Source organism: Vanellus vanellus (genome assembly GCF_965231255.1).
Source record: "Vanellus vanellus genome assembly, chromosome: 6".
In the NCBI taxonomy this organism is placed as follows: domain Eukaryota; kingdom Metazoa; phylum Chordata; class Aves; order Charadriiformes; family Charadriidae; genus Vanellus; species Vanellus vanellus.
Genome location: NC_138911.1, coordinates 41,526,251 through 41,550,281, shown reverse-complemented (window position 1 = coordinate 41,550,281; position 24,031 = coordinate 41,526,251). Strand labels below are relative to the sequence as shown.

General features: G+C 37.5%; 1 protein-coding gene across 1 annotated transcript in view; it reads left to right on the top strand.

Moving 5' to 3' along the window:
• The window catches only part of HEATR5A (HEAT repeat containing 5A), a gene marked incomplete at its 5' end in the record, with an annotated part of 56,530 nt that extends 33,248 nt beyond the window's left edge, over nucleotides 1-23,282 (top strand). Inside the window, 15 exons of the mRNA XM_082485354.1 lie at nucleotides 2,746-2,884; nucleotides 4,030-4,209; nucleotides 5,367-5,606; nucleotides 6,326-6,507; nucleotides 8,249-8,317; nucleotides 8,732-8,911; nucleotides 10,936-11,170; nucleotides 11,599-11,847; nucleotides 13,467-13,594; nucleotides 14,505-14,652; nucleotides 15,360-15,632; nucleotides 18,416-18,640; nucleotides 19,543-19,697; nucleotides 21,121-21,334; nucleotides 21,612-23,282. Of these exons, the coding sequence (XP_082341480.1) occupies nucleotides 2,746-2,884; nucleotides 4,030-4,209; nucleotides 5,367-5,606; nucleotides 6,326-6,507; nucleotides 8,249-8,317; nucleotides 8,732-8,911; nucleotides 10,936-11,170; nucleotides 11,599-11,847; nucleotides 13,467-13,594; nucleotides 14,505-14,652; nucleotides 15,360-15,632; nucleotides 18,416-18,640; nucleotides 19,543-19,697; nucleotides 21,121-21,334; nucleotides 21,612-21,913 (2,919 nt within the window). The 3' untranslated portion in view covers nucleotides 21,914-23,282. The remainder of the gene's footprint in view (nucleotides 1-2,745; nucleotides 2,885-4,029; nucleotides 4,210-5,366; nucleotides 5,607-6,325; nucleotides 6,508-8,248; nucleotides 8,318-8,731; nucleotides 8,912-10,935; nucleotides 11,171-11,598; nucleotides 11,848-13,466; nucleotides 13,595-14,504; nucleotides 14,653-15,359; nucleotides 15,633-18,415; nucleotides 18,641-19,542; nucleotides 19,698-21,120; nucleotides 21,335-21,611) is intronic.
• Between the last annotated feature and the right edge of the window lie 749 nt (nucleotides 23,283-24,031).

The window sequence follows — 24,031 nt, the reverse complement described above, 5'->3', positions numbered from 1 at the left end:
GATATTTTGGAACACAATAAGTAGACAATGTCAATAACTATGCTGCGCTATTGTCTTGGTACTCTTTAAGTACTAATTTTAGGGGCATCTGGCTTGCAATTTAAGTGTGTTCAACATCAAATACAATATAAATGAACTAAGCAAATTAGAGTTTTGGTATGTTTGAGATAAGATTCTGAATTTTAATGTATGCTGAATTTACATGTAATGGTCTCCATGTGTGGTTGATATCACTCTGATATCTATATTTTGGTTTTGTCATGACTGGTTTGTCATTTGTTTTTGTGCAGGAAATCTTGTTGGATAATTCTGTGTTGGTAGGTCCCCGTGCCTTGTTAATCCTAAACTTTTGCAGTTTGCAGTGGTGGTTTTTATTTCATCTTTTATCTTTTGCTTTTAACCATTTTAATGTAATTTCTTTTAGCATGTCAAATGACATTTGATTGTCATCCTAACCAGACCCTTCCTAACTTTCTGCAGGTGGCAGACATACATTTCATTTACGTGCTTAGTGAGGCATAATTTTGGTTTTAACATGTTAAGCACAGAAAGGGAACTGTTTATTCATTTAAGTTTGTATGTGATGCTTGCATTTTGTGTCTGTTTTGTCCTGTGCCCTGCTTAGAATGTGGGAGAATGAGAGAGATGAAAAATGTGCATCTTGAGTTATTCAGTAGCCTCAACTGGATCTTCTGTTTTTTCCCTGTTAAAAATGAGCACGCAATTTATGCATGTCCAACTTGCAGTAGAATGTGTAGCCTGCTTGCATAAGTGTTGCATTAAAAGCTTTGCTTGCTTTTTAAAGTTTTGATTAAAGTATCTTGCAGACATACTTACGGAGTCAGGTTTCTTTTCTTTTAGAAGAATTATGCAGAGAGTGTATCTTTGTATTAAATATGTAATTCTGAGTATTGTAGATTCATGTGCATGCATAGAAACTCAGAAGATGAAGCTTAGTTCTGTTAATGTAACAAGGCTGAAATTGTGTATCACTTATTCTTTTTGTCCTTAAATTATTCTTTTTAACTGTATGTTAACGAATATATATTAGTCATTTTGACTAACATATATTGTCCTGTTGCTGACAAACGAGGAGCATGACCTTACTGCAAGGGTTTCCCTGCAGCAGACACTCAGCTCTGTCTATTTTAAGGATGGTGACAGCTATTGCTTAATTGTAGAGATTTTTTTTTTATGATAACCTATGCTTAATTTAAAAGCAGCTGCATAAATATTGGTGTAGCCATCTTGCCTGGCCATACAGCTGGTTCACTGTATATTTAGGATTCTCTTCAGAATGTTCTTTAAATTGAAAGCAAGCAAATAAAAATCAGAAAGCTCCGCTATAACAAAAAACCCCAGACCTTGAGGCTATGTCTTGGGTTTTTAAAGTGTTTTTCCTTGTTGCTGTAATAATGAATCTGTTATGTATTTTTCAGTATAAAAACCAAACACTGGCTTGGTGGTGTTAAAATATGGTGATGCTATAAACTTTTTTGCTAGAAACTGCTCAGGAGAGCTGACTTGTCTCAATGTGATACATTCACCAGTAACTCTCACCCTTCCTCTCACCTTCTATAAAATGTAATTTAATGTAATCTGAGTATATAATATTTTTTAAGATTAAATTGCAGCAGTGTTCTCTTTGCTCTTTCTTATAAACTTCCTTTCATGCATGGAGTTCAGATTAACTAAAGCCTGATTGACTGTCTCACCCTTGGTTATGTTGGCATTTCTCTAGTTACATCTGAAGATGATTTGAGTAATTTTCTCTTGCACTGAGTTTTCAAGCCCATATTTTATACCCTGTAGGCAAACAATAGAGTTAATTGTTCATTGAGACCACAATTCAGCTGTCAATGAAGTTAATAGGGGTCTTTCTACCAATATTGGTGGGAGTTGGATCTGGCTCAAAACCAGTCTTACAAGTTACCTTTGAAGAGAAAATGTTAAAAGTACTGTGTCGCGGTTTAGGCCAAAATCCACTACTGGGGACCTGAGGGACCCCAGATGGGACCGACAGATTCTCCCCTCTACCCCTCTTCAAAGAGAGGCAGAGGAGGAAAAAGAGACTTATGAATTTAGAAGGAACTAAACTACTTTAATGAAATATTAATAATAAAATAAAAAGAAATAATGAAAAATATACAAAACCGTATCAAGCTTCCAAGATGACAATCACGTCACCTGCTGGCACTGGGGCAGATGGGATGGAATACCCTGTTGGTCAGTTTTGGGTCACCTGTCCTGTCCGCTCCTCCCCGCAGGTGGGACCCCACTATGCTTTTCTGCTTCCGACCCTCCAATGTGGCAAATAACAAAGTTGGTTGGCCTTGGCTGTTCTAGCAGTAAGTGTAAGCAGGAGCCTCTCTGCATGCCATGCCTGGGCATCGGCTATAAACAATTGGTCTTATCACTCTGAGAGAGTGAACATTGTCTGCACAATATGCAGTTAATTTCAGTAGTTAGAAGAGGCCCAGCTAAGAAGTGAAGTTACTGAACAAAATTGGTTCTGTTTTACCTCAAACCAGGACATACTGATATGTTAAAATTGATTACAGGAGTTGCAAACCCTTTCATTTGGGGTTTAAAAAAAAGCCAAACTGAGCAAAAATAGCATCAATTACGTGCTTACTGACTTTGCAGATTTGTCATAACTGCAATTGTTCAGAAAATAATGGCCTTATTAAGGTATTACTATAAAGGTTAGTCAGCCATCTTACTGTTTCTTCTTGCATGTTTCAGGTGAATCTCTGTAGCTCGTACTTATTATTGAGACGTGCAGTGGTAGCTTGCTTACGTCAGCTTGTGCAAAGAGAAGCTGCTGAGGTATCAGACTATGCTGTTGCATTAGTTAAAGAGAGCAGAGAAGATTTTACACCAGGTAATGTATTGAAGTTTTGAGATCAAAGAGCATGACACATTGATAATGAATTTTAAACACACTCTACTATGGGTATGAAAACTTTGCTATGTTCTTGAAATCTTTAACTCAAAAAGGTTTGCTGCTTCAGTTCTCTATATAGTACCAAACTATGGAAGCATCCAAACCCTTTCTTAGTGATAAAATTAAGATACTGTTGCTTTTCATATACTGTAGATAGTCAGGGTCACTAAATTGAGAAAATGCAAGTGGAGTTCCAGAGAAACCGAAGCCTATCTAGCCAGTAGCTGTTGTAGTAACTGCTTCATAGTCCTGCATTTTACATGCATATTCATAATTTTATTTTCCCACATAAATCTCCTAAATTAAAAATCTGTCATTGAGGGAAGGTATACAAAGCCTGTTGAAGAAAGTTTCTGTTGACCTCTTTGGAGAACTAGTTTAGTACCAATCAGCTGGGGCCCCTAGAATTTTTAACTTCCAAAAGGTTTGAGTTTTTTGCTAAAAGGCCTGAGAATGATCACTAGTTCATCCTCATGAGCCTTCCTGTGAGGGGACGGTGGTAATAAATGATTTCACTTTGGATTTCAGTTCAAGTTCATTTGCAAATTTTCTGAAAAGATAGACTATAGCCATTTTGCAATAATGCTGATTTTTAAAATTGGTAATATTGAGCAAATGAAAAGTGGTCATATTCATTTAACAAATTATTTCCTTGTGTCTGTTTTTTAGCTGCTTTGGAGAATAATTTTAACATCTCTTTCAAGTTAAAACGTTGTTTTAGAATTGTCTTATGAGTTAGTGTGAACAATCAGATGGCCAAAGATAATTTTTTGAAGGAGCGCAGATGCTATGGTGATGGTAATGCTGTGAAATGCAGAGTTAGGATTCTTTTTTTTTCTTTTTTTTTCTCCTGGGGTAACTTTCTTTGTGTTGTTAGTATGTTTCTGTAAAAGTTCAAAAGTTGTTTTGTACTCAGATGATTTGGACATGGTATCAAAGCAATTAATACTATTATTTCAAAAGTATCTCAGGGCTAGATACCTGTTGCTCGCAAGATAGTGCAACCTTCAGTGAGGTTTTTGTGGTCATTACTGCAGTTTTGTGATGTACAGCATTCAGCTCACAGACTTTGTTCTTAGCAGATGTTAACATCAGAGAAATAGGCCTGGAGGGGGCATTGCTGGGCTTGCTGGACAAAGAATTGGATCAAAGATTGTGCCAAGATATCAAAGAGACTTTGACTCATATGCTTACTTCAATGGCAGTTGAAAAGCTCTCTTTTTGGCTGAAGCTTTGTAAAGATGTTCTTGCAGCCTCAGCTGGTAAGTCTTAATACACTGTATTTTAGAACACAGTGAAAATAAGGCCTGCAGCAGTACGGTATGTCACTGAGGGAAAGTATTCTTATTTGTTGAATGTTTGACGTTTATTAAGTGTATCATCGTCCTACATATTGAAACATTGGACCCTTTAACTTCTTTCAGAAGGAATATGACTTTCTCCCTTCTGATTGCCTTTTCCCTATTGAACAAGTTTTTTGTAAACATTTTAGTATTTCTTGCCTGTTCGTATTGTTGATTTGTAGTTGTCACGGTTTAACCCCAGCTGGCAACCAAGCACCACACAGCCACTTGCTCACTCCTCCCCTCCTCCGGTTTGGGGTGCAGGAGAGACTAGGAAGAGTAAAAGTGAGAAAACTCATGGGTTGAGACAAAGACAGTTTAATAAGTAAAGCAAAAGCCACAAGCAGGGCTCCTTCACGCGTAATGGTTACTTGGGAAGGCAAACGCCATCACTCCAAATGTGTCCCCTCCTTCCTTCTTCTTCCCCAGCTTTATATACTGAGCATGACGTCCCATGGTATGGAATATCCCTTTGGTCAGTTGGGGTGAGCTGTCCCAGCTGTGTCTCCTCACAAATTTTTGTGCCCTCCCAGCCTACTCACTGGTGGGGCAGTGTGAGGAGCAGAAAAGGCCCCGACTCTGTGCAAGCACTGCCCAGCAGTAATAAAAAAATCCCTGTGTTATCATCAACACTGTTTTCAGCACAAATCCAAAACATAGCCCTGTACTAGCCACCACAAAGAAAATTAACTCTACCACAGCCAAAACCAGCACATGTTAACTTAATGTTAACTTATTTCCTTATCAGAAATGGAAATGCAGAATACATTTGACCTTGTGGGTCCTGTGCAAGTACCTGCAAGAAAAATATTCTTTTTTTTTCTTGTATTTCTTATATATGTATTCTTAAATATTTGTATATATGTATATATGTATTCTTAAAGTATTTTCTTTAGACATTCTTAAATTCTTATTAATATATATGTATTCTTGAAGTATTTTCTTTAAGACACCAGGGTTGAAGGGAGTGATAGTGAGTTGAAGGCTAGACTTTAAAGAGATTTTCTGATGCTTCCTTCTGTAGTTTTCGGTTACACTATGAAAGAATATTACATTTCTTTTTTCAATATTTTCAGATTTCAATACAGTAGCTTCAGTAGATACTACTCAAGAAGAGGAAACTGCCAAAGTGGATGATGCATCTGTATTAACGTCTGACAGCGATGAGAGGTTCCATCCTTTCAGTAATCCACGATGGCCTACCCGAGTTTTTGCTGCAGAGTGTGTTTGTAAAATTATAAGCCAGTGTGAAAATGCAGGCAGTGCACATTTTGACATAACTTTGGCTCAGGAAAGAAAACAACGTGATTCAAGAGGTATGTGTTAAGCACTGAAAGAATTTCATAGAATGGAAAGTATGCTTAAAATAAATGTTAGCTGTTTGCATCTTAATGAAATTCATCATAAACTTGTTGTTTGTAATCGTTGAAACCTTTAATTACTCTGATTAGAAGCTTATATTTATTAAGGTGCAGAGCAATTTTTATTTGCCAAAATACGGCGTATCACTGCAGTATTTACACTCACTTTCCTGGTTATAGTACCATGGCATATGCGTAGGATGCCATTGTTTCTGCATAAGCATTGGCAATCAGAAGTGATAGCTGGCACCAGCCTACAACATCACAGTTTGGTATCTGGGAGTATGACTAAAAAACTTCACTTTTTTTTCTTTCCATAATTTGCATAATTACCAATTATGCCAATTTTCAGTACCTCTCTATGTTTATCTGGTGGTCTTTTCCTTAAAACTCTTTTTTTAGAAAATCTGCCTCATACATAAAGATATTTATGCTTTATTCTAAGTACTTTTCTTTTTTTGCATTCAAATGGAAAGAAGCCTAGATAGCTAACACAAGATGTCCAAGTAAGATTGTTGTACGTGTAAGCTGCCTTAATTGAATCCTTGATATGTGGTAAGGTAAAATGAAAAATGAAAAATTGAAAATGTTGGGAGCAATCTTATAAAATATATTGTGTCTAAATCTAAATTTAATAAAACTATTTTCTTTGTTAATTTCTGTTTTCTCTTCAGATGACTTTTTGGTATTGCATTTAGCTGACTTGATCCGCATGGCTTTTATGGCTGCCACAGATCACAGCGATCAACTTCGTCTTTCTGGGCTTCAAACATTGCTAATTGTTGTTCGGAAATTTGCAGCTGTTCCAGAACCGGAGTTTCCAGGTCATGTAATTCTGGAGCAATATCAAGCCAATGTAAGCACCATTGCTAATAGCTTAGGAAAGTTTAGAGTTACAGTTAATTGCTAAAAGAAATTTGCTATTTGCAGTGCATAGTGCCAGAGTCAGGTTTCAGTTAGTGTGTTACTGAAACTATTATTAATTTCTTCGGACTTAGAAAGCATCTTTTCAGTTGGCATATAATGTTTTAGCCACAAAGCTTTTCAAGTTTCAGCATTTTTCCCTCTTCCCTATTTGAATACAGCAAAAAGAAACAAGAATATTGGGGGTGTTTTTTGGAAAGCATGGGTTTGAAAGTGTGAAAGTATTGCAAGAAATATTAGGAACAACTGTCACTTAAAACTCTGCTCAGAAGTAAGTAACCTTTGTGCACCAGAGATTATACTAGGAGATCTTGGTCAATAAATAACCCAGAGGAGGTTAAAGCATGGATTGTATTCACAAGAACTATTTCGGTCAAGTCTTGTTTGAGACTTACAGAAAGGATGTCCTGATCATTTTGCATTCCAGACTGCACTTGCATTAAATATGACGGGCAGCTGTGTTAAGTGTCATCTGGCTCCCATTCCTCAATTTCTAGCAGGTATTGAATAAGTCGGATCACTTTCTCCCATAGAAATGGAGAGATCCTGACACTGAAAATTTCCTGAATGACTTTGATCTTGCTTTTGCTGTTAGAATTTTATTCTACCAGCACTTCTTTGTGGGAAAGTAGAAGTGCCTTCATCTAGTCTGGAACTACCAAGGGAAAAAAATATGCTATCTGTCCTTGCTGTCCAAAACCATCAGGCAGGTCACAAGTAGAGCTAACAACTCTCCTTTTAACCTTCACTACCTTTGAAGTGTTTCTGCTGATACTATGCATAGATCTTCTCATCAGCTGTTTCATAGAAGTTGAAGAGATGTGAAGCAGTTAAATATCTAGTCTTGTCATTTTTTTTCTGTAACGATAACTAGAAATAAATGGATAGAGATTTTCCAGACCTAAGTAATGGTTTCCTGAAACCTTGTTCAGAAGTTCCTTACGTGAAGTCTGAGCTTTAGGGGGCCTTAAGAAATTAATTGTCATTAAAAACAACTCCTTTTCACTTATTTTCACAAACTTGTATTTGTAGTACTTGTACTACACTGTACTTTCACCTCAAAGAGCATTAGGCTTAAGTCTGAATTTTTGGATATCAGCTACAGCAGCAAGGGGAAATTTTATTATCTTTAGTGAAATAGATTTCAACAATGAGAACAGGTGAAATCTCTGCATCCTTGTAAGTATATGTTTGTGTGTTCTTTATTAGGCAAATGGGGTTTGTGCTCTCCCCTTCTTTCATTTTGCAGAGTTGACCAGCTTCAGCTGTTTGTTTCCTTAAATCTGTATTATTTCTGAGTAAGGAAATGTCACTCATTAGGTGTCTTGCAAGTCTTTCATGATTTGGAACATTGTTTTTTCTTTTGAGGGCTACTCATCAAGTCAAGAGCTCAGGAAGGAAGAGGTTTCTGTTTCAGTTTTAGACTGTGCAAAAAATAGAATCATCTGTGAAGACCCCTCTCAAAGAGAACCATGTCTTCAGTGTAAGCAACACAAAACAATAGAAGCATGACTGCAACTCTCTCCCTGCTTTTTAACCTCACTGAAACAGTCTGTGGAATAATGAAAAGGAAACTATGCTTTATAAAGGAAAACTGCAACAAAGCCTGCTCGTGAAAAGTAATTATTTAGTTAATTGCTCACTATGTATTAAATGTATTAACTTCTTTTTAGGTTGGAGCAGCACTTAGGCCTGCCTTTGCTCCTGAAACCCCTCCTGATGTCACAGCAAAAGCATGTCAGGCAAGTGTTGAAAGTCAAAAGTTTTAGGTAATAGGCCCTCTGAAATTTTCTTTTTGCTTGATACCCCCCACAAAAAAAAAGAAATAAATCTTCTAGCCTCAAATCCTCAATGCACACAAAATAATGTCACCCATGTTACCCCTGTATTGTAACAACCCAAAGATTTTATACACTTTAAAATCTTTTGAGAAACTTTGTAGCAGTTGATAAGTTGGCTTATTTATGACATCCTTCAAATGTTTTTGGCTTTCCTTACTACGTATACTCAACTGTAACATTATTTAACATTATTATCTGAAAGTAACTGTGTCTCAGTAGAAATCAAATCTGGCTTTCATAATTTTACAGGTGGAAAAAAGAGTATCCAATGGTGTTTGGCTCTTGTTTCTCACTCTTTCTGTTTTACCACACTAGGTGTGCAGTGCCTGGATAGCAAGTGGTGTAGTAAGTGATCTTAATGACCTTCGAAGGGTTCACCAGTTGCTCGTATCCTCTTTGGTCAAAGTGCAGGCTGGGAAAGAAGCACAAAGTCAACAATATAATGAGAGCACCTCAACTATGGAGATGCTGGCTGTGCTTAAGGCTTGGGCAGAGGTTAGTGTAACAGCTCTGTGATGATAGTCTTGATATCTGGTAGGTGGGTTGGAATCCTTCAGACAGAATGGCTTCAGAAATTTCTTAGGTGCTGCTTTAAACACAATTTGCTAGTCCTTTGCTTTGCTTTGTTACTTCTAAACAGTACATGAACTTCTTAAACTGGACAGAAGCACTACTAGTTAAACTGTATTATACTGTACATTAAGAAATATGTCTAGTACTTAAGAAATATGAATTTCTTAACATGTTCTAATATTTCAATATTCATTTTAAATTGGCATGGTATAAATGGCTATGGTATGGCCCACTGAATGTACCATTTTAAATAGACAATGAGTAAAATGACACCTATTGGCATTTAATTTCTTACAGGTAGTTCTTATAAGTTAACAATGTCAATTCAGTACTACATTGGCTAACTGCCTTAAAGTCAGCTCATGTGAACGCCTGTTTTAATACATGTAAATGCAAGGTTAGATATTTAAAAATAAAAAATGTGAACAATGTTCGTAATCTCTAGAAGGTGTGTCTTAGAAAGCACTGATAATGACCTTAGATGCTGACCGTTGATAACCAGCTAAATATGAGCATGTTATGTAGTTAATATATTTCTGTCTATAACCAGGGAGCTATTTTGAAGCAGAAAGCAGGCAATAGGTAGCTTTTATGTGAACGTTTGTAGACAAACACACCAACCTCTGTTGTCCATAATTGAGAAAGGATATTGGCAAAATAGGAAAGCCATTGGAGTAAAGCTAGCAAGCGGGAATAAAAATCTTGAAAACATGCTCACACTGAGATATTTTAGTAGATCAGTCTATTTCATCTATTCAAGACAAGACAAGATGCTGTGATCAATTTAAAATTATTATATGGAGAAAAGGTTTTTAATGGCATATAACAATAACCAGAAGCTGAGACAAAATTCGGACTAGATGTGAGGCTCAGCTGTAAGAAGTGAAGACCTGTAGATTGTTCCGATCTATAATTAAGATCACTAGAAGTTTTGAAAGCAAATTCTGAATAACTTTCTACTGGATCTTGGATATGAGAAACTATGACAAAGTAAACTGGGGATCAGCTTTGCTGACCTGTAATTTATTAATATTTCACTTAAGCCCTAGATGGTTCCTTCTCACTTAGAATTTTACCTATTCCTTGTTTCCAGAATTTGAAAGAATTCCCCTATCCTATTGCAGGGAGGAGTGAAAGGAGCTTGGTGGGTACTTAGTTGCTGGCCTGGGTCAACCCCCTACAACTAGCAATCTTGAAAAAGATACAGAAATTATAATTGCAGAAGATGGGTACTCACAAAAACTAACTTTAGATTGGTTGAACTGGTCTCCTATGCCTCCTTGAAAGTTGAGAAGAGCTTCCCTCCAGGGACATTTTGGGGAGGGCTGCTGGTCTGAAACATTCTCAGACTTATCTTTGTCGATAACTAGAGGGGCATCTAGGGAAATTTAACCTTCTCACATTGAAGTTAACCTATTGATGGTAACACCCGAAGTCTGCAAAGGATGCAAGAGTGTACTATTCATTCTTTACTGCTAACACAGAGTAATACATAGTTTTGAGAAGTTGGCTGCAAATGCAATATGTCATTTAACTTAAAAGTAGATTTAGGAATTATTTGACTGTGGTTACAGGATCATGATTATAGGTATGTTATTTGATAATAAATTCTTCAATCTTGTAGCTATAACTATAACAGGGTTTGATGGTTGGAAGCTGAAGCTGGACAAGTAATATATTGATTTTTAAGAGCAGGGAAGTTAACTGCAGCTATGTTTAGGAATTTTAGTAGGTTTCCCTTTATTGGGACTCTTGCATCAAGATTAGCTGGGGGAGTGGATTCAGAAAGTTTAGAATATGAGTGCTTGTTCACCCATGCCTACTGGACTCGAAGAAGGAATATATTCTAGGAAACCTCATGCCCGTTCAACAGGCAGTCATGCTAATGATCACAGTAGTTTTCCAAGTGTTAATATTTGTAAATCTGTCTCCAAATATATAAACAGGTTTACATAGTTGCAGTTGAAAAGCAGAAAAATCAAAGTGATGTGCACAATCACTGTTTAAAAATTGAAAACTCTGCAGAAGAAAGCTACAGAGATGTAACATCTTCAGCCAGTGGACTTCTGGACTTAGTACAGGCAGACCTTGGAACACTAAGTAAGCTCTGGCTTGCTGCGCTTCAGGATTTTGCTCTCTTAACTTTGCCTTCAGAATATGCATCGCAACTACCTGCTGAAGGTAAGAAGGCAAATCAATTGTATTTTCATAGGTCACTTGTAAGTACACATCATTAGTGTCCTAGCTGACATGTGTTAAGATCACAGTAAGATTAAGTTGTATAGAGAATACGCTTACTTGTGTACCTATCTGAAGATAAACACTGCTTTTGAGAACAAAGGTTTGTTTGGTATTCTTTCTTGTTTGTTGGGTAATTTTGATGGTTGAAAGAAGGAAAAGGTAATTGTATTGGATTCTATCCAAATAAATTTAAATGAAGTGCTCTTATTAGCCTGAATTTTAATATTGTGCATTTAAAAAAAATAGTCATATGTAAAATACAGTAAATATAATGTCAATAAAAAGAAGAATCCTTTTTTATAAGAGTGCGAAAATACGGTAGTTGAAAATAAATGACATCCTTAAAACTGTAACTTCTCTTCTTGTAGGTGGTACATTTTATACAGCAGAGACAATTGAAAATGCCAGACCTCATTACTACAACTCTTGGGCACTGATACTTTATGCTACAGCATTATGGCTTACTAGCACAGGTTTCATCGTTGTTGATCCAGATGAAGGAATTAATAATCTCTCCAGACCTGTGACCCCAACTACAATGTGTCAAGATTCTTCTACCAGGCCTTTGGTGAAATCTCCTGAGGATGTGAATACTGACAGGTTTCACCTTATCTTGGGTTAGTGAGTGCATAACTGTTAGCAAACAAATATTTAATTATTCACATCTAACTGCATCATTGAATATTGCATATCTTATAAAAATATAGTCAGAAGAATTTTAAGTCCTAGTGAGAAAATTGTAGAGCATTCTCCCAAATCTGGTAGAAAAAACACTCGGTGTGAGTTGAACAAGACCTAAGCAAGTGCTTACTGCTCTGCTCATAACATGCAACTTCAAGGGTGGATTTTATCTTGGTTGTAGCACTACAATTACAGAGTGTATGGTTTAGCATCACTGAAGTATAGTTTTACAGCACAGAATAGTGTGTAGGCTGGAAGAGACTGGTGGAGGTCATCTTGTCCAACATGTCTTCCTCAGGCAGGGCCACCTAAAGCCAGTTGCCCAGGACCATGTCCAGACAGCTTTGAATATCTCCAAGGAGGGTGACTCCACAATATCGCTGGGCAACCTGTGCCAGCTCTCAGTCACCCTCACAGTAAAATAGCGTTTCCTTAAGTTCACATAAAACTCTCTTTAAGTCTCTGCTACTGCAGAGGCTAATCAGGCAGTTGAATTCAGTCCCAGTTCTCTAAATTTGCATAATTAGGCATTTCTGGTTGTTCTTTTTTTTTTCTTTGGCTCTCTTTTGTAATCCCTTTTTGGAATGGGTTTGTATGACCCAGATACATGTGGCTTCTTTTGAATCCACCTTCCTGCGCAGACTCAGCTTCCTTTTGAACTCCTTTGCTCCCTCAGTTAAAAGTGGGACCTCTGATACAAAAACTGGTCATTTCCCCTGCTTCCTATACTACTTGATTAGTGCTTCAAATTTCATATACTTTACCATGGACACATGGCTCGTTTATTCTGCTTCTGAGCATATTCTACTTGTTCATTTTCACTTACTACAGAGAAACTGAAAGAACTTTAAAACACGGAGACTTTCAGTTGTGCAACAGTTCTTTAGTGTACACTGGTCAGTTTCCCAAGTCATCATGCATTTTGGAATTAGAGCTGTACAGCTGGGATGAGAATATGGATTACAGTTTATATAAAGTTTATCTCCAATGTCATAAAATGTCATCTGAAGAGTCCTGAAAGCTCACAAAAATGTGATTGCTTTTATCTGGACTAGGATTTGCAAGCTTAGGCTTCATGTAATTTACTTACTGCTGGTGATCCAGTTGCGGTAACTGCAATCTTTAGCATTTTTGTAAAATGGGAAGATAAAACCTCAACCTTTGAGTTTGTGTACTATTGTTACTTTCTCCATTATTTCCTTCTGTTACATAAATCAGTGTGATGAGGCAAATATTCTGTTATATACTTATTTTGAATTTTCTTCCTATTCATTGGACCCGAAGTTCAGTGTTTTACACAGAAATTGCTCTATTTTTTTGTTCATAGCGAGTTATACTTGTGTCTTATACTGCCCAGAAGCTGAAGTTCTTTCATTGTTTTGAGGGAAGTAAGAGTTCTTGCCCCAAGATATTAGCAATAGGAGATTAATTCACTAAATATAAAATGCAAATGCTATTTCTATGTCTTCTCAACCTACTATTAGGTTACTTAGTAACTGACAAAACTACTTAAAATTTCAAGCAAATACGTTTTTTTTTCTTCTGATGCTTACAGGAATTAGTGTGGAATTTCTCTGCTCTCCTCGATCAGATGCAGCAATGGAGAATATTATTGCCTGCTTACGTGCCCTACAGGCACTCTTCGATATTCCATGGCCGAGGTCTAAAATAGGTGGTGATCAGGTAATGTCTTAATGATCAAACTCCCCCCCCCCCAAATTAAGGCATAATTTTAGTTTGAACATTATCTCTACTCTCTGTTGTATATCCAGGAATCTTTAACACGTAAGTAGGAGGTGAATTATATGCTTTACCAAAATCCAAAACTGTAGAGGGAGAAGAGTAAAAGAGCACAACATGGAACCTGTGAGAAGACAGTGAGGGGCAGAGAACTTAAGGACATTTCAGCAGGAAGGAGTAATTAGATGAGTAAGATGAGAGCTGGGTAAAGACAGAATTCCAGAAAAAAAAAAGTTCTCTTACTCTCTCTGTCAAAGGAAAGTTCAATTAATTCTGTTGTAAATATTGAAGATGATGAAAGGAAACTGGACAAAAGCAGTGGCATGTAAAAAAAAAAAAGGCAAAACCAGAAAAAACACAACACACTGGTGATCCTAAAAAGAAGTAGTGACTTCAAAATTCCTTTTTTTCTTTAAATTAGGCTTTGTTCTATGCTGTGTGCCATGCAATTGTTTAGCATAACAAAAGTGATAAAGCCTGTGGACATGCCTAAGTTTTGCTTACTATTAGTGCTCTCTCCAAGGAAATGCATGTACTGTAGGAGGGATACAATGTAGTATCCCCACCTTCAAGAGTTAAAAAGCCATAAGATAAAGATTATTTGATTCTTTTAGTAGTTTTAAGTGCCTGATCTCTAAATTACCATGATTACTGTTTTGTTGGGAGAATTGAGCAGGACTTCTGCTATTGGTAGCTAGGAGCTAGGTGTTGAAGAAAATGCCAACTCCTGTGATTGTACTGTGTTCCTTAGTGAAATTAGTAAGAGTAATACTGTAGGCTTTAACAAGTATTAACAAGTTTCTAAAATTTCTGCATTAAAATGAGGATATATTAAGTGTTTTCCTTTCTGTAGGAGTTGGGTGTAGAGCTGCTGAATGTTTTGCATCGATTGATACTGACCAGAGAATCACCTGATATTCAGCTTGCTGCCCTTGAAGTGGTTCGGCTGATTCTTTTTGCAGCTCAGGAACATGTGAAGGAAAAGCGGAGAAGTGCAGAAGGTACAGTAACGTATGAGATGTTGAATATGTATTATCAGGGTTAAAGCAATACTTTCTTGGAAAACTGGTTTCTTGAAGCTAATATTCCAAGATGTATCTTAGTTGAAGCATTGCACAGTTGTGACTAATCCTGGTTTACTTAAGTCAGTCCAGGTGCCTAACATAAGAAATTGGGGTGGTATGATAGAAAGCATGTGGTTTTGGTGGTGACTAGAGGGCATGAAGTGAGGAGAAAAACTGGAGAAACTGCAGTTGGCATAGATAGTCTTGTGAGGAATCAGGGAGGGAGGAGTCTTAGTGAAAAGCTGGGATCAGCTGCAGTAGAGCAACAGAGAGACTCAGCACACACAGCTGTTACAAGACAGACTCCAGTAGTTACTGTGATTGTAACTTCCTAAAGTTCTTTTTAAAAGAAAAATACTGGGGGAAGAAACAAAACACTTATATCAGGTGACAACATATTGGCATGGTGCTTCAGCAAGTTGTATGTCTAAATCTATTGCACACACTTTTGCCTTTTGACAATCAGTCCATAGTTTGCTTATTCAGAAGGATGGATGTTTGCCAGTAGAACTTTGAATACATATGCATGCACATATATTTGTATCAAGATTATCACTTGGTGATGAAACAGTCTTGGGAAGTAAACTTCTTGGAAACAAGGTACACCCTGCAGATTTCTGCCATATTTCTTCTTATTGTTTTAGTTGATGATGGTGCTGCGGAAAAGGAAACGTTACCAGAATTTGGAGAAGGCAAAGATACAGGAGGGCTGGTGCCTGGGAAATCATTAGTCTTTGCAACGCTGGAGTTATGTGTTTGTATTCTTGTCAGACAGCTTCCCCGGCTCAACCCTAAATTAACTTGTAGCCCTGCAGTTCAATCTGGAAAACATCTGTTATTGTCAGAAGATGGAAGTAGACTGGTAGCAGCAGCATTAGTTATTCTCTCTGATGTTCCTGCAATCTGCTCTCCTGAAGGTACACTGTTTCATCACAAGGAACGATTAATGAAAGAATATTGGGCTCTTCTGAGCCCCCTTGTTATTACCTAATTTTCTCAGCTGGTTAAATCTGTTCTGTTGATTTGCTTGTGACAGTTTCCTCTTCTAATTATGTTTTTGACTGTCAGATTACAAAACAAGTTACAAAACTGAAGCAATTAAAGGAGTATTTTTTCTTTTCCTCCCACATGTAGCTGTGCAATTAATAGATTTATTTTGTACAGGAAAGTGTAGAGTAGCTACATGATTCTATTGTACTTGAATTGTCTAGTCTGGAATTTATAATGCAGGCATAAATTAAATTTAAAAGGGAAATGTATCGTGTTACCTTTCACTACAAGCCATCATTTGAACATTAGGAAACCACTGTAAGGAGTTAAGGTTGATTTCTCAGATGGTTGACTTTTACTCATGATTCATTTTGGATTCGCTCTGGTCTTTAGGATGGTCCCGTCACCCCCCTCCCCAAGATCACAGAATCACAGAATGATCAGGGTTGGAAGGAACCTCTGGAGATCATCTAGGCCAACCCCCCTGCCAGAGCAGGGTCACCTACAGCAGGTTGCACAGGACAGCGTCCAGGCGGGTTTTGAATGTCTCCAGAGTAGGAGACTCCACAACCTCTCTGGGCAGCCTGTGCCAGTGCTCCACTGCCCTCAAAGTGAAGAAGTTCCTCCTCATGTTAAGATGGAACTTCCTATGTTCAAGCTTGTGCCCATTACCCCTCGTCCTATCAATGGGCACCACTGAAAAAAGACTGTTCCCATCCCCCTGGCACTCTCCCTTTAAGTATTTATAAGCACTAATAAGATCCCCCCTCAATCTTCTTTTCTCTAGACTAAAGACCCAAGGCCCTCAGCCTTTCCTCATAGGAGAGATGTTCTAATCCCCTAATCATCTTTGTAGCCCTTTGCTGTACCCTCTCCAGCAGATCCCTGTCTTTCTTGAACCGGGGAGCCCAGAACTGGACACAATACTCAGATGCAGCCTGACCAGGGCAGAGTAGAGGGGGAGGATGACCTCCCTCGACCTGCTGGCCACTCTCTTCTTGATGCACCCCAGGATGCCATTTGCCTTCTTGGCCACCAAGGCACGTTGCTGGCTCATGGTCATCCTGTTGTCCACCAGGACTCCCAGGTCCCTTTCCACAGAGCTGCTCTCCAGGAGGTCAGCCCTTAACCTGTACTGGTGCATGGGGTTATTCCTCCCCAGGTGCAGGACCCTACACTTGCCCTTGTTGAATTTCATAAGGTTTCTCTCTGCCCAGCTCTCCAGCCTGTCCAGGTCACGCTGTAAGGCAGCACAGCCTTCTGGTGTGTCAGCCACTCCTCCCAGTTTAGTGTCATCAGCAAACTTGCTGGTGGTACACTCTATCCCTTCATCCATGTCATTGATAAATATATGAACAGGACTGGACCCAGTACTGACCCCTGAGGGATACCACTCGTTACTGACCTCCCACTAGACTCTGCACCACTAACCACAACCCTCTGAGCTCTATCTGTCAGCCAGTTCTCAATCCACCCCACTGTCCATTCATCTAGCCCGCACTTCCTAAGCTTGCATGTGAGGATGATGTGGGAGACAGTGTCAAAAGCCTTGCCAAAGTCAAGGTAGACAACATCCACTGCCCTCCCCTCCTCTACCCATCCAGTCACCCCATCATAGAAGGCTATCAGTTTAGTCAGACATGACTTCCCCTTGGTGAATCCGTGTTGACTACTTCTGATAACCTTCTTTTCTTCCAGGTTCTTTGAGATGACACATCATATTCATATGTACAATCTTTCAGTACTGTTAAAGCCGCACCTATAAACCATTTCTGCCCTACTCCTCTGTTCCCACGTAAGCATTTTGCTGATTAGGGAAGGACATGAGCATATTAACCCATATGCTTAAAACTGTGCTTTGCTAAATCAGAACTTAAGACAGGAGCAACACATAAGTATGCAGGTTTCTAGATTGTCTCCAGTATGTGTAGAATTCTGTTTTACTATTAGATTCAATTAGAATATGCAAAACTGCTATGTTTATTCCTGTGATTTTTTTTTTAATAGTCTTTTATTCTGATTGGTAAACTTCAGATTCTCAGGGAGAGATGAAGATTTGTTCAGTAGGCTGTGGGATAATCTGCTTCTCTCCTTAGGTCTCCTCTTTTCCAAAATATTTGTTAGCATTTTTATTATAATTCTAGGAATTTTTGGTACGTATTTTTAATCTGAGGTCCTATTTTTATTATAAAATCTTAATAAATTCTTGACTTTAGTGATTTATTGGAGCAATGACATCCTTGGCTAACTACACATCAGTGTTTCCTCTTACAGGTTTTGAAATTACCATCTGTTAATTTCCATCATTATATTGTCTGCGTTGCAAAATATGCTTAGATGCTCATAATTTGTTTTCTACTATTTGATACTTTGCATGCTACCATAGCTTCTCTTCTCCTCAGTGGGTCTGATCTTTCTGTTCTTGCTTTTCTCTGAACATGACATAAATTCCACACTTATATAATAAAATCATTAAGGAAAAGATATACAGTGCTAATTTAAAACAAGGAAAGGTCTAACTTCACTTAAGCAGTCTGACTGCTATAGCAAGTCATTTCATATTTCAAATATTTCTTCAAATTACCAGAGCCTCCATTCACATAGGTGATTAAAAAAGATAAGTTATAAATAAAAAAAAGATTATTTTTTTAATGTAAAAGTACCTGATTTTTTTTTAACTTCTGTGAAATTAATTTGCTTTGTTGTACAGGAAGTGTTTCAGTTCTTCCTACTATTTTGTACCTAATTATTGGAGTACTTAAAGAAACTGCTGTGAAATTGCAAGACGGCCAGTTACCTTTGACGGTTGCTGCAGCTCTACAAGCTCTTAAAGGACTCTTGTCTTCTCCGATGGCTCGAGCAGAGAAGAGTCAGACTGCTTGGACTGATCTTCTACGCAGTGCTTTGGTCACAGTGCTTGACTGTTGGGATCAAGGTAAGCACAAATTTTGGGTTTGTGTGTTTAAAAAACAAAACAAAAAATGTTTGAGTGAAAGGTGGGTTGGTTTTATTTAAAATAAATTCACGCACATCTTAAAAAAAGACTAAAATCTTAGTCACTGGAGAATTAGTTGGCTGCCAAGTACTTTGAAGCTATAGTGCAGTCTTGTCCTTACAGTTCATATGAGAAGTCATCTGTAAAGGTATAAATGTGGGATTGCAGGCTGACCTCTGTATTATGCAGTGCCACAATGTAGTTACATGGTACGATGGAATAAACAGGAGTTATGGCTTCAGCGTACAGTTGGGCATAAAAGACAGCTGTACTGCATACAGGTTCTCCACTAAGAATTAGTGTCTGTTTTGAAGCACAGGGTATTAAAACAGTAGTTCAAGGAAAAATATTTTTGTCTTAAAGTTAGTTTTCTATGGGCTGCTTCTTCAACTTCCCAAGTTTGTACTACTTTTCTCATTCCTTACATTTAATCTCTAAGTTGTAATTTTGTTGGAACTTTTGTTTATAGTGCAGTTTTTTAAGTTATACCAAAAGAATATATGTTCTTAATGCAAATTTTATATTATTCTCAAGATACATTGTACCCTAATATGTCATACCAGTTCTTGAAAGATATTTATTGTACTTTATACAGAGGAACAATGGAATAGGAGTATGCTGTTATACTAAATATGCATATAATCACCCCTGAATTCCCATTTTGGCCTTGGCTTTTATTACAGTAAAAATCCATCAATGCATCAGAGTAAGTCACATATTTGAAAAAAGAGATTCCTAAAGAAATGTAGACATTGATGTTTCTATTCCACCTCTTTGTAACACTTGAATTCATAGAATGACTTTTTAATGCAAATCTAACAGAATTCTTACTTTATTGATAGTAGATGGCCTTCTCCAAGAACTTGATGAAGTTAGCCTGCTTACTGCTATTACCGTATTTGTTATGTCTACCAGTCCAGAAGTTACTACCATAGAGTGCCTTCAAAAGCGTTGTATTGAGAAGTTTAAAATAACACTTGACTCAAAAGATCCTCTTGTAAGTACTGGTAAAGTGTTAAGAATATCAGTATCATATTAAATTGATTTTAGCTTATTTTCTGTTCTGTTGTTTCCCTTGTCCTCTGTGTTGACTCCAGTTAATTTTTTTCCTCATTGTATCTGTTGTATGTTAAAGTACAGTTTGAACAAGTTAGCAAGAACATGTCCAGCAGTGCATTTTATCATTTTTTATTCTGTATACAGTTCTGTATTCCTATGATTATTTTTTTTATTGCATCAGACTCGGAGCTTTATACGTTGATAAGTACATGATACAGTTGTGTAGTTTTTCAGTCACCTGTTTCATTTTATTTGTTTATTTATCTTCAACACACAGATACTATCTTTTTGCATAGGAAATCCCTCAGCTGTGGGTCTTTGGGAGCTGAAGCAAGTACTGCTACATAACTTTTACAGTCCCATAAGCATCAGCTCCTGGCCACTGCTGGAGACAGCATATTGAACTAGATTAATGCTTTGTTCCAGCCTAGTACAAATATTTTCACGTAGTTGCTTTAGATTGTAGTGCCACAGTTCATCCATTACTAGTCTTCATCTAAAAAACCAACGTATCAGGAAAAAAAAAAAGTATTTATTATCGTTACAAATACAAATGGCTTTTCTAGGAGTCGGGACTTCCTCACGGAAAATCCAACTCTGAACATAACATATATTAGATTTCATGTATGACTGTGAGAATTCACTGTAAACTGGTTTTCTTGTATCTTCTCTGTATATATTCATGCAGTAACAAAAAATTAAACAAAATTACCTTTACTTGAGAAATAGCCGTAAAAAAGTATTTTATATATGAATACATTTCCAGTATTATAAACATTGGTTTCCACTGATAAGCTGGAAGCTGGGGATGCCAAATATGACTGTGAGAAAATGGTAGTATGCGTTTGCAAGTTCTACCCAAGTGTTTGAGCGTGTGAGCCTTTCAGAAATTACGTAGGAACTTGGCAGTTTCAGTCCTATTGACTTCCAATTACATGTAAGCTACTGCACCATTTCACGCTTTTAAATATTGTGCCTACAGTTTAACAGAGGTAACGCTTACATTTTAAGCACCTATTTTTAGTCAGCTGTGTTTTTGTAAGAGTGTATTTTCAAAACATTACTAAGACATAATCTTCATACAAAAATAATATTGTTTCCTTAACTCAAAAGTGTAGGAAGATGTAGGACTCGGTGGAAAGAAACAGGAAGCATGTTCTAGTTTGTGTTGATAATACAAGTTATAATGCTCCTATAAAGTATTATGCATTAGCAGCCTGCAACCTGGTGAATTTTCAATCTGTGAGGCACATTTTTCCCCCTCCCTAAAATTTTATCCGACAAGCTGTGAGTTTTAAAGCACTCTGATGTGTATTTTTAAGTATAACACCTTGTAACTGCAAATTTGATTTTCCCTTTAGGTACAGTATAAGTGCTACCAGCTGCTGCACTCCGTCTTTCAGCATCCAAACAAAACTGTGTCATATCCTTATATTCATTCTTTAGCACCATCCATTGTGGGAAAACTGCAGGAAACAGAAAAAGCAAAACCTGAAAATGCTGCTGAACTTCAAGTCATTCAGGAGGGAATAAAGGTGGTTACAGCTCTTACGGCCACTGCTGAGGAAGAGCACCGTAAGTTACTTCCATTACTGGTATCCGAAGCATTAGACATGCTGAAAGTTGCCCTACCTAGCAAATTAAAATAAAATGACCACTAGGAATCCGGTCCTGAATGCTAATTGCTAACAGAATTGCGAACAAGCACCTTGGTTCTTTTTACTGTACAGTTCAACTAACATTTGCAGCCTTACAGTTTGTGCCAAATGTTAACTTAGAGAAATATGTCTCGTTAGAATTTGAAGCTGTTTTTAAAAAGTGTATGTTTAAGTTGTGTTTTCAATGTTTATAGGTGCTCATTTGGTGGCCTGCCTTCTTCCCATCCTTATTTCCTTTCTTTTGGATGAAAATGCCCTGGTTTCTGCAACAAACTCGGCAAAAAATCTACATGAGTTTGCTTTGCAAAATCTAATGCAGATTGGTCCACAGTACTCATCAGTTTTTAAAAAACTAATGGCTTCCTCTCCAACTATGAAAGCCAGGCTTGAGTCAGCTGTGAAAGGCAATCAAGAAAGCATCAAAGTGAAGACTGCTAAACATGCAAAGAATCCTGGGAAAAGTTCAAGCATTCAGCTAAAGACCAATTTTCTTTAAAGTCTCATACTGTCAGTTTACGCACTTCGATATCAACAGCAAAAAATGTCCCTTTTAATTTCTAATCAGCGTAGGGTCACGATGACTTGATCTCATCTATTTCAGTTTGCACTGAAGTATTACAGAAAGTTTTTAAGAGAAAGCAAATCTCTAGATAATTTTCTGTTAGTGTGAGACTTCTTAAACGTCTCTAAACACTGTGAATAAATCTATCAGAGGTCAGGTAATCTGTATTTTTGGATTATTTTGGACTAAAATACCAGAAATGCACATGCCTATATTAAAAAAGTACAGTGAACTTTACCATAGATATATTTAGGAGCAGCCCACACTTAGCCATTAAGTAAAGTTAATTTTGTCTTAAATCAATGTTTGTCAAAAATAAGTTACCTTTATTGGGGTTTGGATTTAACTGGGACATAAATTTACTTGCAGGTTGTAATCTATCCTAATTACTAATTTAACACACTACGTCATTAAGTGAACAGCTTAAATATCCTTGTAAGCCTTACAATAGATTATTGTTGATCTCAAAAAAAATTCAATTCAATAAAGGTAATATTGATAGCTTTAATCCTAATAACTTCTTGAGCTGGCTGAGATTTAACAAATGCTGTGAAATACAGCTCTACAACGCTTCTTCACCGAGGGCTCCGTAGCGCTTTACACAGTGGGACTCTTGTGCATAGGTAAGTTTGCAGGCTTGGTGCCTTGCTGCTTGGCGGAGTCTCACTTTTCAGGCCGTATACTTGTGTTAATTTTGTATTGTGTTAGCCAGGCAATTGAAGCTTATATATCTTGTCCAGGATAGGACAGCAATTTTAATATACTGTGCCTCGATTCAGACATCTGCTCTATCTGGATGTATGTTTCCTGATCTTTAAGTGATCGGTTATATATACATGTAACTCACCTAAATTTATGTATCTCTGCAATGAGAGGTGGACATATTTGAAGTCAGCTTGTCTTGTGTCAAATAAAGTGCAGCAGACTCATAATAAGGAGTATTTAATTAACATTTTTATCAAGGAACATATTTTAATATAGAAAAATAACTATCAAAATTGCAATGGCTTTAAAGTATTTTCTACATATAGTATATTGACTTCTTTCTTAATACCAGTATTATCTAAACCAAACACTATCAAACTGAGGATAGTATTTCCTTCTTGAATCTAATTACTTTAAAAGAAAGAAGGAAAAAAAATATTTACAGAACTGAGAAACGCACTGTGACTCAGGAAAAGTGTGATGTACTGTATTTTATTATGTTTTGTATATAAATATAATTGTAAATTGTACAGAATTAACCATTTGACCAAAGTTCTAACAATTCATTTTTCTAATTTACATAAATAAAGCTAATTTTCTTCACTTAAGATTTGTCTTATCATTTTACCCAACAGCAGAGGAGCATTAAGGTCTTCCGTAACAGAAAGAAAATGTTTGTATGCTGCCACAAGGAACCTAGTAAGAAATGTTTGGGCTGGATGCACCAAGGTCTGTGACTTGACATTGCTCTGTTCTGTATAGCACAGTATGTAAATAAGTAGGATCAGGGAGACAGACTTTATGGGTGTAAATACCTGTTCTGTGCCAAATGCTGAAATGTGGGAACGATGGGAAGATGGTTGAGATGCCTTCCATCTTTCCCTGGAGAACCAGAAGTTCTGTGTTCCACTTCCTTCATTGCAGTCAAATCTGTAGTTGTTCACTATGTTGAAAGGGAGTTACATTAAATTTGTTAGTTAGTCATCTTTATCTCATTTAGTAATTTTTTATCTCATTATTTTCCCTTCAAAGTACACTGGGTACATTCTTTTTTTTTTTTCTTTCTCCCCCCCTTTTCCCCCCCTTTCCCTCCCCCCTTTCCCTCCCCCCTTTCCCTCCCCCCTTTCCCTCCCCCCCTTTCCCTCCCCCCTTTCCCCCCCCTTTCCCCCCCCTTTCCCTCCCCCTTTCCCTCCCCCTTTCCCTCCCCCTTTCCCCCCCCTTTCCCCCCCTTTCCCCCCCCTTTCCCCCCCCTTTCCCCCCCCTTTCCCCCCCCTTTCCCCCCCCTTTCCCCCCCCTTTCCCCCCCTTTCCCCCCCCCTTTTCCCCCCCCTTTCCCCCCCCCTTTTCC